The 16575-nt window shown below is 26.7% G+C and overlaps 1 protein-coding gene across 1 annotated transcript; it reads left to right on the top strand.

Moving 5' to 3' along the window:
* Positions 1–11369: 11369 nt before the first annotated feature.
* Positions 11370–14778, top strand: LOC135926304 (uncharacterized). Its single transcript, XM_065462126.1, has 2 exons — positions 11370–12419; positions 14280–14778. Exons 1-2 carry the CDS (start codon positions 11387–11389, stop codon positions 14588–14590), a joined length of 1344 nt encoding a protein of 447 aa, XP_065318198.1. The 5' UTR covers positions 11370–11386; the 3' UTR covers positions 14591–14778.
* The last annotated feature ends 1797 nt before the right edge of the window (positions 14779–16575 follow it).

The following is a 16575-nucleotide window of genomic DNA, read 5'->3' as shown; positions in this document are numbered from 1 at the left end:
CGAAGAATACTTCTCGGTAAACGGGTCCTCATGTGTATTGTACGTCTGAATTATCATCCGTCAGTTCATACAAGATGTCATACACGGAGAAGGAGGATAGGATATTAGTAATTTTGAACGTATACATATTATAAAAAAATCTTATAATGAAATTTTATCAACCTTTTATAGAAATAAGAGAAAAAAAATTTTTTTTAATTATTTTATGTTTTTACATATTAAATATTAAATCTCACCATTATAAAAAAAATGGAAGAGAAAAGATTCAATAAAAATATATATAAACAAATAGGATGAGTTTTTTTTACCGTTACATCCCGGGGCACAATGTAAAAGTAACATGTAAAGCAGCGTCTACATGACAAGATTTTTACTGGATGCAAACCCCCTTCGAAAACTTTTGCCTACCCCCCTAAAAAATCGGTTAATGATGCTTGGTACCTTAAGGTACCATCTATCAAATTTGAATTTTGTTCATTTTCATTTGGATAGGCACTACCAAATATATTTATAATATATATTTGAAAAATCGTGATTTTTGGAAAGCCTCTATGGCCTAGTCGGTTAGAGCTTCGCTTACTCATCCCATGGTCACGGCTTCGAATCCCGATAATAATTATGTTTTTTTTCTTATTCTAACTTGGTGGTTCCATCCTTGGGGGTATGATATATAGGAGGCCGGACTCGCCCACGTGATTCCATATTAATATATTAAATAATAAGTCTTATTACATTTTAATAAATTTTGGTCGGTATTTAGCAAATTATGTTGGTATTTAGAATATTTCCATACATTCACTTGGTAGTAAGCATCATTAACCTAAAAAATCCCCGCTAGATACTCTTTTCAAAGAATTTATAATAAAGGATAAATTAATCTATCTCTACTACCAACTATAGATATTTTGTGAATATAAAGAATTTATATTTTAGATAATAAATTCAATTAAAACCTTCATTATTTACAATGAATTAATTAATTATGAGCTTGCTGAAATATCTACACCTTTTAAATTACATTTAAAAGGATAGTTTATTTGGAAAACAATGTGTATGATTGTTTGCAATATATAGATTTGGTCGATGAATTGTATTATAATAATACAATTATAAAAGTATTAATTTTTACAGCATTAAATTTTGTCCTATTTCATCTCTAAATTTAATAGATAACCCGTCAAAAAATTTATCCTACCCCCATTAAAGCAGCTTACCCCCTACCCTATCAACAAAATAGGATGTAAACTGTTCTTACCCCTCCCGCTCATGTAGACGCTAATGTAAAGTATGCCCACATTAAAAATATAATTTTTATTTCTATATATCTCTCTTCAAAAATTAACAATATATATTATATATATATATATTATATATAGAAATTTGAATACAAAAACAAAAATTAATAAAATAAGTAACAAAAAGTAAAATTATAAAAGGTCAAATTGTATTTTTTAAATCCAAATTTATTATTAAAATTTAAGGCAAATATGATTTGAATTGTATAACAATATTCTTAAACTTTATATCATATACAAGGGGCGTCGCTAGCCTTTACAATCTCAGGGGGCTCAACTTAAAAACTTTTTTTATAGGGGGCCAATTATTCTGAATTTCATATTTTGTCATTTATTATATTATGCATACAAAATAAACTAGCATGTAAATAAATAAAACAATACAAGACATTTCTAAAATTAATATTTTTTAATACAAAATCTATTTATTACAGTACAAAAATTTTCGATTTCTTATATAAAAAATTTTTATGTCTAAGGAATTACAAGTGATAAAAAGGTTAATTAATTCATACATATGCCTCAATTGATAATGTTAAAAAAAACATAATATAATATAATTCTTAGCTACTTACATTGACAAAAGGTCTTCAAACTAATATAACTTTCTGTTAACATTCTAAACAATGTTTTATAAAGACTAATAAAGAAAAATTTATAAGCCTAAAAAAATCAACAATTCTTGAAGAAGAGAATATAAACGGCCAATCCAAATCATAAAATTATATGGTGGTTAGAGCTTCCTCTTAGATGAGCTGATGGAAGCTAGATAAGTAATCGAGAAAATTATTGTGAGATATTGAATTTATAAAAGATTATCTTCCATTTTTAGTGATATATAAACGACTACACAGTTGACCATTATTGCTTATAAAATATGCAATCATATGCTTTCAGCAGCTTTAGTAATAATCTTAAATTACATAGCCACACAAATGATAGATGCGGGTTAATATGCAGTCATAACCATGACACTAATGATGTTAACTTATATCAGAATTTATTATGTTAGATAAATTGATAAAACAAAAACACTAAAAGTCTTTAGAAGATATTATATAAATATATTGAAGCCTTGAGTTATTTACACGGCAAGGATGTCATATTAGAGATGAAACATTTTGTAACTATAAAATAATAACCAGAGTGATATGATGAAAGCAATTAAGATTTTATATATTATTGTCGCACAACCTCTAGTTGGTATATTATATCTTAAAATAATAGTAGTTTGTAATAATATCAAAAATATACTCGTATTAAAAATTTAAACTCAAAACTATAAGAAAAAGATAGCTTTCCTAAAAACACCTAAAAAAGAGAAGAAAAGTTATCTAATTTATTACATCTATTGTGGGATAAATAATAAGATGTTAAATTTTTAATAATAAATCTAAATAAATAGATGGCGTTATTAAATGCAAATTATTACTTATATTTATTATCAAAAGCATTATTAGTAAAATTTATTAAAATTAACTGTAATATATTACATAACTGTCAAATACATCTGTATAAGTGGCATTTTACCTAATATTTTATAGCCAATTATATATAATAGAGTATTATAAACTATATGTCTACTTACTTTTTATAAATAAATCTTTTACACCTATTTGGATTTGTACCTTGAAAATAATTTAGGAAGAGGCATGATAATTAAATTTAAAAATCAATAATATGATTATGATGAACTCGGCTAATTTCAACATTAAATTTGTTAATTTTTAATTAATATTTATTTAATTAGATAAAAATTTAAATAATAAAAGTCAATTAAGATTCAACTGCATGGACGTAGCCAGGAATTTTCACTTTGGGGGCCAAGTGCTTACTGGGGGGGGGGGGCACTATTTTTTTAAAATCAAACAAATAATTACGCATTCATAGAAATTTTTTCCTATTTTTATTAAAAATTTAATAACGAAATAATACTATAATATGAATATACAAAACAATAATACTATGATATGCATATACAAAACAAAATATTACTATAATTGAATACGGCAATTTTTATTTTTAAATTTTAATATAAATGAACTAAAAGATAAATTCTGCGTTTTTTTCATAGGCGTTTTACGTACCCGGGATGATTTTTGGGAAGTAAGATTAATGATAAAAGTTTTTCTGCCTTAATCATAATCAAAGCAAAAGAATTATAACTTCTTTTATTTTTTAATATATTGATAGTAGAATCAATACAATTTTTAGCATCCATTAGATTAGTACCTACTGATTGTAGATACTTATTTAGTGGATCTATTGTAATTAATATCTCATAAATTATGATGGCTAATATAATGTAATTTATATTAATACATTGAGATAAAAGACCAGAGGCTTCGACTGAATCATGAATTGAGACCTCTGAATTAAGAGTTCTATTAGAAAAGTAAAATAATACTTCACCAATAGCCTCAAAATTATTCTCATAAATAATGCGAGATGTTTCCAAATGACTAGTCCACCTCTGGTCTAAAAGTCTCTTAAGGGTGTGGCCTGTATATTTACAGGATACGTTAAAACGCCTGAAAAAATTAAACATGGCATTTGATAAATTAAAAAAATTAGAAATAATAACAATATTATTATACCAATTTTGAACCACAAGATGCAACTTGTGGTTGTAGCAATGTATAAAAGGAACATTTTTATTAAATTTTTTTTAAGAAATGTTTGCACTCCTCCATTTCGGCCAGACATAACGTTCGCACCATCATATGCCTGGTTTATTATATTAGCTGAATTAATATTTAGATCATTAAGTTGCTTTAAAATGCAATCTGTAATGCTTTCAGCAGAAAGACACTCTAAATTAATGATTCCTATTAAATTTTCTTGGATTTCTCCAGAAAAAATATAACGATTTATTATGCTCAGGTTTTCACAACCTGAAGCATCTTTTGTCTCATCAGCCTTAAAACAAAAAAAAGGCATCTCGCTTTTATTATATTTGTCTGAAATATGTGCAAGCACCATATCTGTTATAATGGATATTACTTCGTTTTGAATCTGTGGTGATGTATACTGGGCATTTTGGGGTATAAATTTCATAATTTTATTTAACTCAGGGTCTTTTTGGATTGTATAGGAAAACATTGCTATAAATAGCCCAGAAGAATAAATTATGTTTTCATCTTTTGAAGTATCCGTAATATTGTTGAACCAGTCTCACTGAAAGGTAGCTCTTTTATTCTAAGAAATAGCATCAAATCAAATATTGATTTAATATAATATTGATTACGATTAATTTGATCACCTCCCAACATTTTAGTTATTTCTATACCATTGTTTATATTTTGATTTGTATCATGCCATATTGTAATTGAATTTAAATGAGCTTTTGAGCTCTCGTGTTTTAGCAGTCCCTTCTTGGCAGCTAACGCATTTTTCCAATTTCTGAATCCCGTTTGTCCAAATTCATCACTTGGATTACACAAGTATTTCCTACATGGAAAACAAAAGGTAGCGTCAGCTTCTACACTATACTCCAACCAGTCTCGGCCTCTATACGATGATTTTTGAAATGATCTTTGCCTTCCATGGATATGTTTTTTCGCGTAATTGTTTAATTTGATTTGATTTGGTTTATTCTGGCCAAGGTCACCTGGGATTTGAATTGAACCATTAGAGGACTTTTTGACACTAAAAATTATAATTAATAAATTTTAATGAGGGAAAGGGTCATAAATAATAATGATCATCAGGATGGGCGAAGGAAGGGCATGCTAAAAATGAACAAACACAAAATTTATCTTGTATTTAAGATACAAGTATTTGCTATACTGTAGTGCCCAACCCTGATGAAGATTATCAGTAAAGTTGATCAGTAAAATTATAGATATTCAGTATTAAAAAATATAATATTTTTATATTTATAAATCAATTACTAGTTGCCTCTTGATAGTGTTGTTAAAACGCCTCAAGTCGCGACCCCGACCCAAAGCTCGGGTCGTTTTATTTGACTCCGTCTCAATGTTTGGGTCGTTTTTTTCGACTTCGACCCGAGTTCAAGCCGAAAAAAACGACTTTGACCCAAAATATGGGTCGTTTTTTACGACTCCGACTCAAAATTTGGGTGGTATTTTTCGACTCAAACTTGAAATTTGGGTCGTATTTTTCGACTCAAACTTGAAGTTTGGGTCGTATTTTTCGACTCAAACTTGAAGTTTAGATCGTATTTTTTGACTCCAACTCAAAGTTTGGGTCGTTTTTCTGACTCAGACTCAAACATCGGGTCGTTTTATTCAATCCGACCCAAAATATGGATCTCTTTTTTAAAGACGACTTAAAGTTAGGGTTGCTTTTTTTCACCCCTACCAATATCTAGATCATTTTTTTCGACCAAAAGTCAAATAACATTTAGTATATATTAATATTATAGGCGGGAAAGTTACTTAAAGCTTCTTTAAATTATAATGCTCTGATTAACTATTCATCATAGTTATATTTTAAAATTTTTAAGTGAAGATGTAACATAGAAAAGTGCCATTTGTCATGATGGTTATTTTTGAACTTTTTTAAATGAAATAGATAAAAATATATATTGTAGACATGTTAAATCAAAATTTCAGTGATGATGTACCATAGATAAGTGGTAATTGTCATAATCGCTATTTTTGAACTTTTTTGAGTTTTTTTAAAGCAAATTGCTAAAATTATATATTCTAAACATGTTAAATTAAAAATTCAGTGAGGATGTATCATAGATAGGTGACAATTGTCATAATCGCTATTTTTGAACTTTTTTAAATTTTTTTAAAGGAAATATCTAAAAATATATATTCTAAACATGTTAGATTAAAGATTCAGTGAGGATGTATCATAGATAGGTGACAATTGTCATAATCGCTATTTTTGAACTTTTTCAATTTTTTTTAAAGGAAATAGCTAAAAATATATATTCTAAACATGTTAAATTAAAAATTCAGTGAGGATGTATCATAGATAAGTGACAATTGTCATAATCGCTATTTTTGAACTTTTTCAAATTTTTTTAAAGGAAATAGCTAAAAATATGTATTCTAAACATGTTAAATTAAAAATTCAGTGAGGATGTATCATAGATAGGTGACAATTGTTATAATCGCTATTTTTGAACTTTTTCAAATTTTTTTAAAGGAAATAGCTAAAAATATGTATTCTAATCATGTTAAATTAAAAATTCAGTGAGGATGTATCATAGATAGGTGACAATTGTCATAATCGCTATTTTTGAACTTTTTCAAATTTTTTTAAAGGAAATATCTAAAAATATATATTCTAAACATGTTAAATTAAAAATTCAGTGAGGATGTATCATAGATAGGTGACAATTGTCATAATCGCTATTTTTGAACTTTTTCAAATTTTTTTAAAGGAAATAGCTAAAAATATGTATTCTAAACATGTTAAATTAAAAATTCAGTGAGGATGTATCATAGATAGACAATTGTCATAATCGCTATTTTTGAACTTTTTCAAATTTTTTTATAGGAATTTTTGAACTTTTTCAAATTTTTTTAAAGAAAATATTTAAAAATATATATTCTAAACATGTTAAATTAAAAATTCAGTGAGGATGTATCATAGATAGGTGATAATTGTCATAATCGCTATTTTTGAACTTTTTCAAATTTTTTTATAGGAATTTTTGAACTTTTTCAAATTTTTTTAAAGGAAATATTTAAAAATATATATTCTAAACATGTTAAATTAAAAATTCAGTGAGGATGTATCTTAGATAGGTGACAATTGTCATAATCGCTATTTTTGAATTTTTTCAAATTTTTTTAAAGGAAATATCTAAAAATAAAAATAGCGATTATGACAATTGTCACCTAAATATGATACATCCTCACTGAATTTTTAATTTAACATGTTTAGAATATATATTTTTAGCTATTTGTATTAAAAAAATTGAAAAAAGTTCAAAAATAACGATTATGACAATTGTCATTTATCTGTGATACATCCTCACTGAATTTTTAATTTAACATGTTTAGAATATATATTTTTAGCTATTTCCTTTAAAAAAATTTGAAAAAAGTTCAAAAATAGCGATTATGACAATTGTCACCTATCTATGATACATCCTCACTGAATTTTTAATTTAACATGTTTAGAATATATATTTTTAGATATTTCCTTTAAAAAAATTTGAAAAAGTTCAAAAATAGCGATTATGACAATTGTCACCTATCTATGATACATCTTCACTGAATTTTTAATTTAACATGTTAGAATATATATTTTTAGCTATTTCCTTTAAAAAAATTTGAAAAAGTTCAAAAATAGCGATTATGACAATTGTCACCTATCTATGATACATCCTCACTGAATTTTTAATTTAACATGTTTAGAATATATATTTTTAGATATTTCCTTTAAAAAAATTTGAAAAAGTTCAAAAATAGCGATTATGACAATTGTCACCTATCTATGATACATCCTCACTGAATTTTTAATTTAACATGTTAGAATATATATTTTTAGCTATTTCCTTTAAAAAAATTTGAAAAAGTTCAAAAATAGCGATTATGACAATTGTCACCTATCTATGATACATCCTCATTGAATTTTTAATTTAACATGTTTAGAATATATATTTTTAGATATTTCCTTTAAAAAAATTTGAAAAAGTTCAAAAATAGCGATTATGACAATTGTCACCTATCTATGATACATCCTCACTGAATTTTTAATTTAACATGTTTAGAATATATATTTTTAGCTATTTCATTTAAAAAAGTTCAAAAATAACCATCATGACAAATGGCACTTTTCTATGGTACATCTTCACTTAAAAATTTTAAAATATAACTATGATGAATATTATAATTTAAAGAAGCTTTAAGTAACTTTCCCGCCGATAATATTAATATATACTAAATGTTATTTGACTTTTGGTCGAAAAAAATGATCTAGATATTGGGTTAGGGGTGAAAAAAGCAACCCTAACTTTAAGTCGTCTTTAAAAAAAAAGATCCATATTTTGGGTCGGATTGAATAAAACGACCCGATGTTTGAGTCTGAGTCAGAAAAAAGACCCAAACTTTGAGTTGGAGTCGAAAAATACGATCTAAACTTCAAGTTTGAGTCGAAAAATACGACCCAAATTTCAAGTTTGAGTCGAAAAATACAACCCAAATTTCAAGTTTAAGTCGAAAAATACAACCCAAATTTTGAGTCGGAGTCGTAAAAAACGACCCATATTTTGAGTCGAGGTCGTTTTTTTTCGGCTTGGACTTGGGTCGGAGTCGAAAAATACGACCCATATTTTGGGTCGAAGTCGTTTTTTTCGGCTTGAACTCGGGTCGAAGTCGTAAAAAACGACCAAAACTTTGAGTTGGAGTCGAAAAAAACGACCCAAAATTTGGGTGAGCTCTGTTCGAGCCGACTCGGCTAAGTCAATTAACAACACTACCTCTTGACAATGAGAGACTGAGCTGCTAGATGAAGATAACTGAGTCTCTTCTTCGTCTTTATTTGTTTTAAAATCAAAATGTAATAATGAAACACCATAATCTCCTACTCCTATTGATATTGTCAAAAATATATAAATAGAAAAATTTGGGTTAAATTTAAAACTATTTACCATCTTCCTCCTCCTGAATGTAGTGAGGATCATTTTCTAGATTATTAGCTTCATTCATATCTTGAAATATGAGTGAATATATTTATTTTAATAATTAAAATTATTATACAAAAATGATAATATTAATAATAAATGTCTGGCTCTTATCTTTTATAAAATAAATATATATGAAATAATAATATATAGGTATTGCCTTATATCAATATCATATAAATCATGAAATAATAATATAAATTTATACTAACTATGAGAAGAATCAGTTTCTGAAATTTCTGATGTAGTACTAATAGTTTGTAGAGGTGATGTTGCTTGACATTTGTTTAACTTTAACTTAATATAAGAGTTAATAACTGATTGTTTCTTCATAATTTTAAAATAAACGTTGTAAAATAAAATAACTGGCTATATATTATAATATAAATGTGATACCTATAGAGAATGTTATACACAACAAAAACAAATGGAAAAAAATGAATGAATGATAATTTAATATTGGGTAAAAATAAAAATAAAACAGGATAGAAAAAATTTTACAAACTAGACATGTTTGTAGAATAAATATTCAAAATTTATTTTAAAAATATAAAAATAATCAATTCTAAATAGACATGATAATTGTAAAAATAATCAATTCTATAAAAAATTTTCAAAAATTTTTTTTTTTGGGGGGGGGGCAGAAAAATTTTTGGGGGCCACTTTTGGGCCCCCCCCCCGCCTGGGGCCTCCCTGTGGCTACGGTCCTGTTCAACTGTTAATGCTAAATTAATATTTAGTGAGTGATATTGATATATTTTTAACACAGAATTTGATTGCAAACTGACAATGAAAATATAATTTATATGTTTTAATCTAATCTAATAATTAAAATAGTATTCATTTAATAAAAATTTAGATAGCATTAATTATTTTTAAATAATAAAATTAAATCTATATATTACTCAATAGAATTATAAAAGAAATCGTTAAGGGGGCAATTAAAATTATTTTTAGTTCAAGAGGATATTAATGAGCCATTAAGAAAAATTTTTTTGCTTCATAGGGCTATTCAAATTTTTTAGGGAGTATCATTTAATAATAATAGATATGATTATGAAGGAAATAAATGAATAACGGTTATGTAGCCATATTAATCATATTGTATAAATTTAAGATTATAAAGAATTTTATTTATATATATATATAATATTCTAAATAATTGTATATTAAAAATTAGTAATGTTAAACGGCTCGATTTAAGCCTGGTTATAAAAACGCCTAACTCAATATCTTATCCAGAAAACTATTTCTCAAGCCTTAAATTTGTGGTCATAGATGGCACAAAATTTGGAGATCGATCAGCGATATGCCGAGGTTTAGTAATATTAATAATAATATGGTCATATATTAATTCATATAAGTCCTAAAATTTAGAATTTAAATATATTTAAATGCCCAAACCAAAGTGGTTAGAATTTTTCTTTTCATCGTGGAAATATTAAATAATAGTAGAACAATTCAAAATAAATAGTAGCCGACTAAAACCGACTCATCAGGCCGACTCTAAAGCAGATTTATCGAGGCGATTCTGTGATTTATATAGCCAATTCATGCAGCTCATTTAGCCGCTCATATGAATAGAGCTTTGCGACTCAAAATCTGACTAAATTTAGGTGTTTTTAATTTTTCGCCCAGCTTAATTTATTTTAATTAGATAGAAATGAAGAATATCACGTAGCTTTGTTGAATCTTCAAAATTAGAGGATTAAAGCAATCTAAATCACATAATTATATTATTTATTTTACATAAGGTTCAATATTTTACATATATTCTAAACTTATATCTTACGCCATTTTATGGCATTCTTCATAAAATATTTTACTGAAAACCAATATTGAGGTATTTGTAATAACGGCTTTAAATTCAAATAAAGTAAAATAATAATATTCCATAAACCATCTGCTAATTATTATTTAAAAAAAGAATGCATAATATAATATTTTAACCATTTAATCTAAATCTTATATTAATATTATTTAACTACTTGAAATGTATTTGTAATTATACCTTATTTACTAAAAAGTATTTCATATACTTTAAAATGTTTTATATAAACATATTCGAAAAATCAAAGCACATATTTTCCTAATATATTAACTTTTATGTAGAAATAATTGTTTTTAATATAACAATCCTTCAGAAAAAAATCTGTCTACACAATCAAAAATCAAGTAAATGATTATTTTTCCAATCTTTAAAAATATTTTTCATGTTATTTTTTAATCTAAATGTTGTGATAAATTTTTGAAAGAAACGCTGACAATTATTTTAATTTTTCATAATCAAAATTACATAACAATACCATTTTTTTCAATATTTAAATTAATCTATCTTATTTAGATATTAGTGATACTTCTCTAAATCAGAATATTTACTTTTAAGGTGAATTGCAATTTGTTTATTTATTTATTTGATTTTTTTATTTAAATGTAAACCTGATGATATTTTAAAATTATAGACAAATAATAAACACACATGACTTCCATTTATACTGATCTACTTAAAAGGAAGTATGATTATAAAACACTTGATAATCTATATCAAATTAGTGTCATGGAAGACAATGAAATTAAAAATATAAATAATAACCAGGCTCACAAACCTGATCTAGACCACAATCAAGATATGAAAATTTTTGAGAACCAAATGGCAATGAATGTTAATGAGACTGGTGATATCCTTTTAGAAACTTCAAATATCAGTTCTATATTAAACATATCTGATAATGATGGTGATAATAGTGTCGATTTTTTGTCGTTTGGTACTACTCTTAAACAATTTACTAATGACCATCATATGCATTCTCCAGAGCAAGTTGAAATCATTGATTTAGATGGTGATAATAATCAAATTGTCAAAAAAACATATGTAGGAAATCAAGATACCATATACTTGATGCCCAACACTGATGATCCATTAATTTATTTGTCAAATAATTTAGGCATGTTTGATAGATCCATTATCACAAGGAAATCCTCGCGGAAAATAAAGAATTCAAAAAAATCAGAAATCAATGAGCCCATTACAGAAACAAACATCAGGATCAAATTGGATCAAATTATAACCAACACCTCAGAATTGCTTCGGCGAAATGTTACAACCCCACCAACTCTTGAAGTTGCTAGTGGAGCTTGTTTTGCTCAACATAATCCTAGACAAAAGAATACCACCAAAAAGAATGCTAATAGTTTAATTGCAGAGAGTGGTGAAATAATGTTTGAAGAAAGTCACCAAATCAAACTTTTGGTTCGATATATGGGCAATAATAATAGGATTCACACTATCAAAATTGATCCCAATCACAAGTTAGAAACCATTTTTGATGAAATAATAAAACTCGAAAATATTGGGGACTATTTGCGTGAAAATAACATAAATATTGACATCACAACAAATGCCTGCCAATATTTGAAGTTGCAATACAAAGGGGAAGATCTCCCTTTCTTCAGCACTGCCCAACACTGTGGTCTAAAATCGGGAGCACTCGTTGAATGCCTATTTAAACCAGGTTCATTATTTATTTTAAAGCATATCCTCAAATTTGCTAAACCCTAGATTGGAGATTCACTCATTTAAATATGTATTTAAATGGCAGGTCACCAGTAGATTTGTACTCATTATAGTATATTTTAATTGTTCCATCAATTTTTTGCCAACATTTAAATGAACTGGCTATAAATGTGTATATTTCTAAATTGGGACAAGATTTAAAGAATTTTGTTATAATAAATCATCTAAGAATAATTAAGTTACAAATATGTTATCAAATGAAAATATTTTAAGGATGGGTTGGTAGTTTCTAACATAAAACAGCCTATGTTTTGGATTGGCAAAACCAATCCAATTTTGAACCAATTTGAATTGCCTTATTTCCTAACACTTTAACCTTAAGAATAATTTTGTTTCTATAGGTAATGTTATATAGATATCCCAAGATGTTTATGTATAAAAAAAAATTAGCTGCCCAATCTGGTGCTAATTCTGAGATGTACACATTTATAATTGTCATTTCTATACAGGTGTTTCATCTGATATTTAGATATATTTTTATTTACAAGCTTTTTATCTCTGAAGCCTATGTCATAAAAAAACTAATATTTTCTAATTCTATATAAAAATAGCAAAGCTAGGGGTATACTGATACCATCCTGTGAAGGTCGATCCGATATGATATCTGAATTTGTAATCTGTAAACATACTAATCTTTTTAATTTAATGCATTACATCTACTCATCTCATATACCTTTTTAATAGCATAACATCTATAATTTAACTATAACATTAACATAAGTCATTTAAATATATTAATACTAATGATCAGTTATAGTTTATATTCATATGAATCTAGAGGATATAAAATATTTTTTTATTGGTTGTGATAATAGAGTTATTTGTATAAACGCGTTAAATCTGTTTTCGTAATAAAGTAATAAACAAAAAAAAATAACGAAATTAAGATGCCATTTTATCGGATCGGATAATTTTTAAAATATTGGCCGATGAACGATATTTTAAAAAAGGCGAAATGTTGCCCCGGATAAAAAATATGGGTACATCCGAGAATGTAAACTATAGGCAAAAAAAGAAACCTGTTTCTTTTGGGCACGACAACATTTGACGCATTACCACATGTTTAAAAGTGCACTTTGTGTTTGTTATTTAGTTACCCAAAAGTTATGGATCTCATTTAAAATGTTCCGTTCCTCGTTGGGAATAATATAAATTCGATTTCTTTAATTACATTTGCAAAATTGAGTTTTATCATTTTATTAAAAAATTATATATATATATGTGTTTAGCGTCAATGTGTTAATTTTTTTTTTAACTTTAAATCATTTTTTTGAGCGCGTTTTTATAAATTTTAAAAAATTTCTTATTTTACTGAAAATGTATGCCCTTCATGTTTGGAATACCTACACTACGAATTTCAGACAACTTTTCCGTGAATTTGTAAACTCCTTATAATTTATATCAGAACTTTTCATATATTTTTTTAATTTAAATTATATATAACTTAAAGGTTAACAGAAAAATTGTCTACAATTCATGATAGGCATTCTAAACATGACACAATATACTTCCGGTAAAATTCGAACTTAAATAAGACGCACTCAAAAAAATGGTTTAAAAGCTATAAAAATAACACATTGACATCAATATATATACATTTCATACAATCATAAAATGAAGCAAAAAATGGATGTTATATTAAAAATATCGGGTTTCGATCTGATACTTATCATTGGCACAGTTCTACCAAAAAAAACCGGAGTCAGCAAGGCATAGCTTTGAATTTGCTGAACCACTATGACATATACGCCTAAAACTCTTTTTTAAAAATTATTTTTATTTATTTACCCTGTTAAAGGTTTTCATAACCCGCCTACCAACCCAAATAACTCGGACCATCTTGATAACGCTCAGTCTTTATTGCCCACCGATCCTGCAGAATTACTGAAGCTTAAAATCCAATACGGTCCTGGCGGAAAATCGTATTACGAAACCTTGATTCAGCCCACGGATAACCTGAACACTGTTGCGTCCAAATTAGCCGCTCATGTCAGAATAAACCCGACGAAAATCAAGTTATTCTTTGACGGTGAACTACTGGAATTTGATTCCGGCTCAATTCAAGATCTCGGATTAGAAGATGGCGACGTTTTAGATGCCGTATTCTAGTTGGTAACCCTTCACTCGCGATAATTGTGGATGGGGCATAGTAGTTTATTAATTATTATTGAGCGCGGCTTATCTTCATACAATACTCAAAATACGAATAGAATATTGTGGCTTGCGGCCTAAATACAATATCTTTAATTTGACATATTAAATAATAAATATTATTCTTTTTTTTCTTCCAGAGTATACTTTTAATAATATAACGTATTTAATAAATTTTCAGCCGTCATTTAACCCATCACCTATGTTGAACAACATACAAAATAATTATTTAGGGTCATTCTGCGTTGCATCAATCATGATTTGATCAACTCTTTTCAATTTTTATGAAATTTTATGTACAAACCAAGACTCATATTTAGCAAAAAAAGTTCGTAGCTTGCTTTACTTTTAGAGATATCAGAAGTAAAAGCATGGAAAATTGCCTTCTTTATTTTCCGGGCTTTTTCACATTTAATAAATGAGTGATTAAATACACGCGTGTAAATAACAAATTTAGTCTTAAATGAGTTACTATAATACTTACTATTTTTAAGAGATAAATTTTAAAAAAAAATTTTTGGCCTCTTTTACCGAGAACATAATAAAATTTGAAGCAAACATTACTACAAAGTATTCAAGCATTCTGCATGAAAACAAAAGATGAGATTTTAATGACATAGAAATCGACATAAGTTCTAAGATCTAAAAATTACTTTCCTAGAGAATATTTTTGGTTTATTTAAGATTAATTAAGTTTGCCAATAAAAAAAAAGGAGCCAATAAACTCCATTGTTTAAAAAAAATCGTCCACCTATGCATGCTTTTAGATTACATTACCTTCTCATTAGCCTTAAAAAATGCGCGTGATGCTCGCTTATCTTATTGGTTGTTTATTCTTGGTTGATATATACATTTTTTTAAATTACTAATAAAAAATATAAATCGTTATGTCCATCTTACCCCGAACTATTTCTAACTCGTCACTAAGGGATTTGTCAATAAAAATAAATTTATCTATATTTTTAATAAAGTTCTATTTACTAAATTTCATTAAACAGTATTTCCTAGATTTTAAAAAAAATTAATTTGATTTATTTTAATTTACATTGTTTCAATTTTTGACAATGTAGAAAATATGTTTAAATATATAATTCTAATCGCAATGTTGTGAGAAATTATTAATTATTCGAGAGTGATTTTAAAATAACTCGCGAAAAACGGGAAAATATAAGTGGAAGACTTGTAGCCAGGGATCCAAACCGAACCTGAACCATTAAACCTCTAAAAACCGGTATTTTTTATCGAACCTAAACCGCTAAAAAATTCTGGCCGAATCTGAACCGAACCGCTAAAATGCCTCTGAACCGGGTCGACCCTCATGATTTTATGCTTATAAAATAATATGTAAGTTATTATTAGTATATTGAAAAAATTTCAATTATTCGAATTATTTTAAAATCATCAATCACGTTTGATTGATAAGTGTCGGTCATAATTTTTGTAAACTTTAGTAAATTGTCATTTAACAACATTTTCCTCTAAGCTTATAAATTATAATGCTTAGAGAAAAATTAAATCCAAAATATTATTATAAATCACATATCATATTGGCAGTGCTGGCTACCCAAGTTAGTGTGGACAGTGGAAAGATGTTTTTCAACAATTAAATTTATACTATCTTCTTATAGATTTGATTTTAGTGGGACGAATTTTGAAAATATATTAATTGTGTGGCTTAATAAAAAAAATTTAAGTAAAAAAAAAGTAAAATATTGTTCATATTAAAATTAATCATTGATATTTATTTTTATATTTATAAATTAAATATTATTTTATGTGCAATTAATAAAAATGTAGGTTTTATACATGTATTTTTTAAATTAATGATAAAATAAAAAAATATTTCCTCTATACATAATTCGGTAGGTTTGAATACAAAAGTGTTCAAAAACCGGTTTTTAGAAGTTCGAACCGAACCGATATTTTATTTTTTTACGAACCGA

This window comes from Gordionus sp. m RMFG-2023, chromosome 3 (assembly GCF_954871325.1).
Source record: "Gordionus sp. m RMFG-2023 chromosome 3, tfGorSpeb1-WG-v2, whole genome shotgun sequence".
NCBI lineage: Eukaryota > Metazoa > Nematomorpha > Gordioida > Chordodea > Parachordodidae > Gordionus > Gordionus sp. m RMFG-2023.
The sequence above is the reverse complement of the archived record's forward strand: the minus strand, read 5'-3'. Positions and strand labels throughout refer to the sequence as shown.

Excerpts from the sequence above, each read along its gene's own strand:
- LOC135926304 (XM_065462126.1), top strand. The coding sequence starts at position 11,387 with ATGACTTCCATTTATACTGATCTACTTAAAAGGAAGTATGATTATAAA. Across the intron at positions 12,420-14,279 it reads TGAATGCCTATTTAAACCAG|GTTTTCATAACCCGCCTACC; the intron begins GTTCATTATTTA and ends ACCCTGTTAAAG.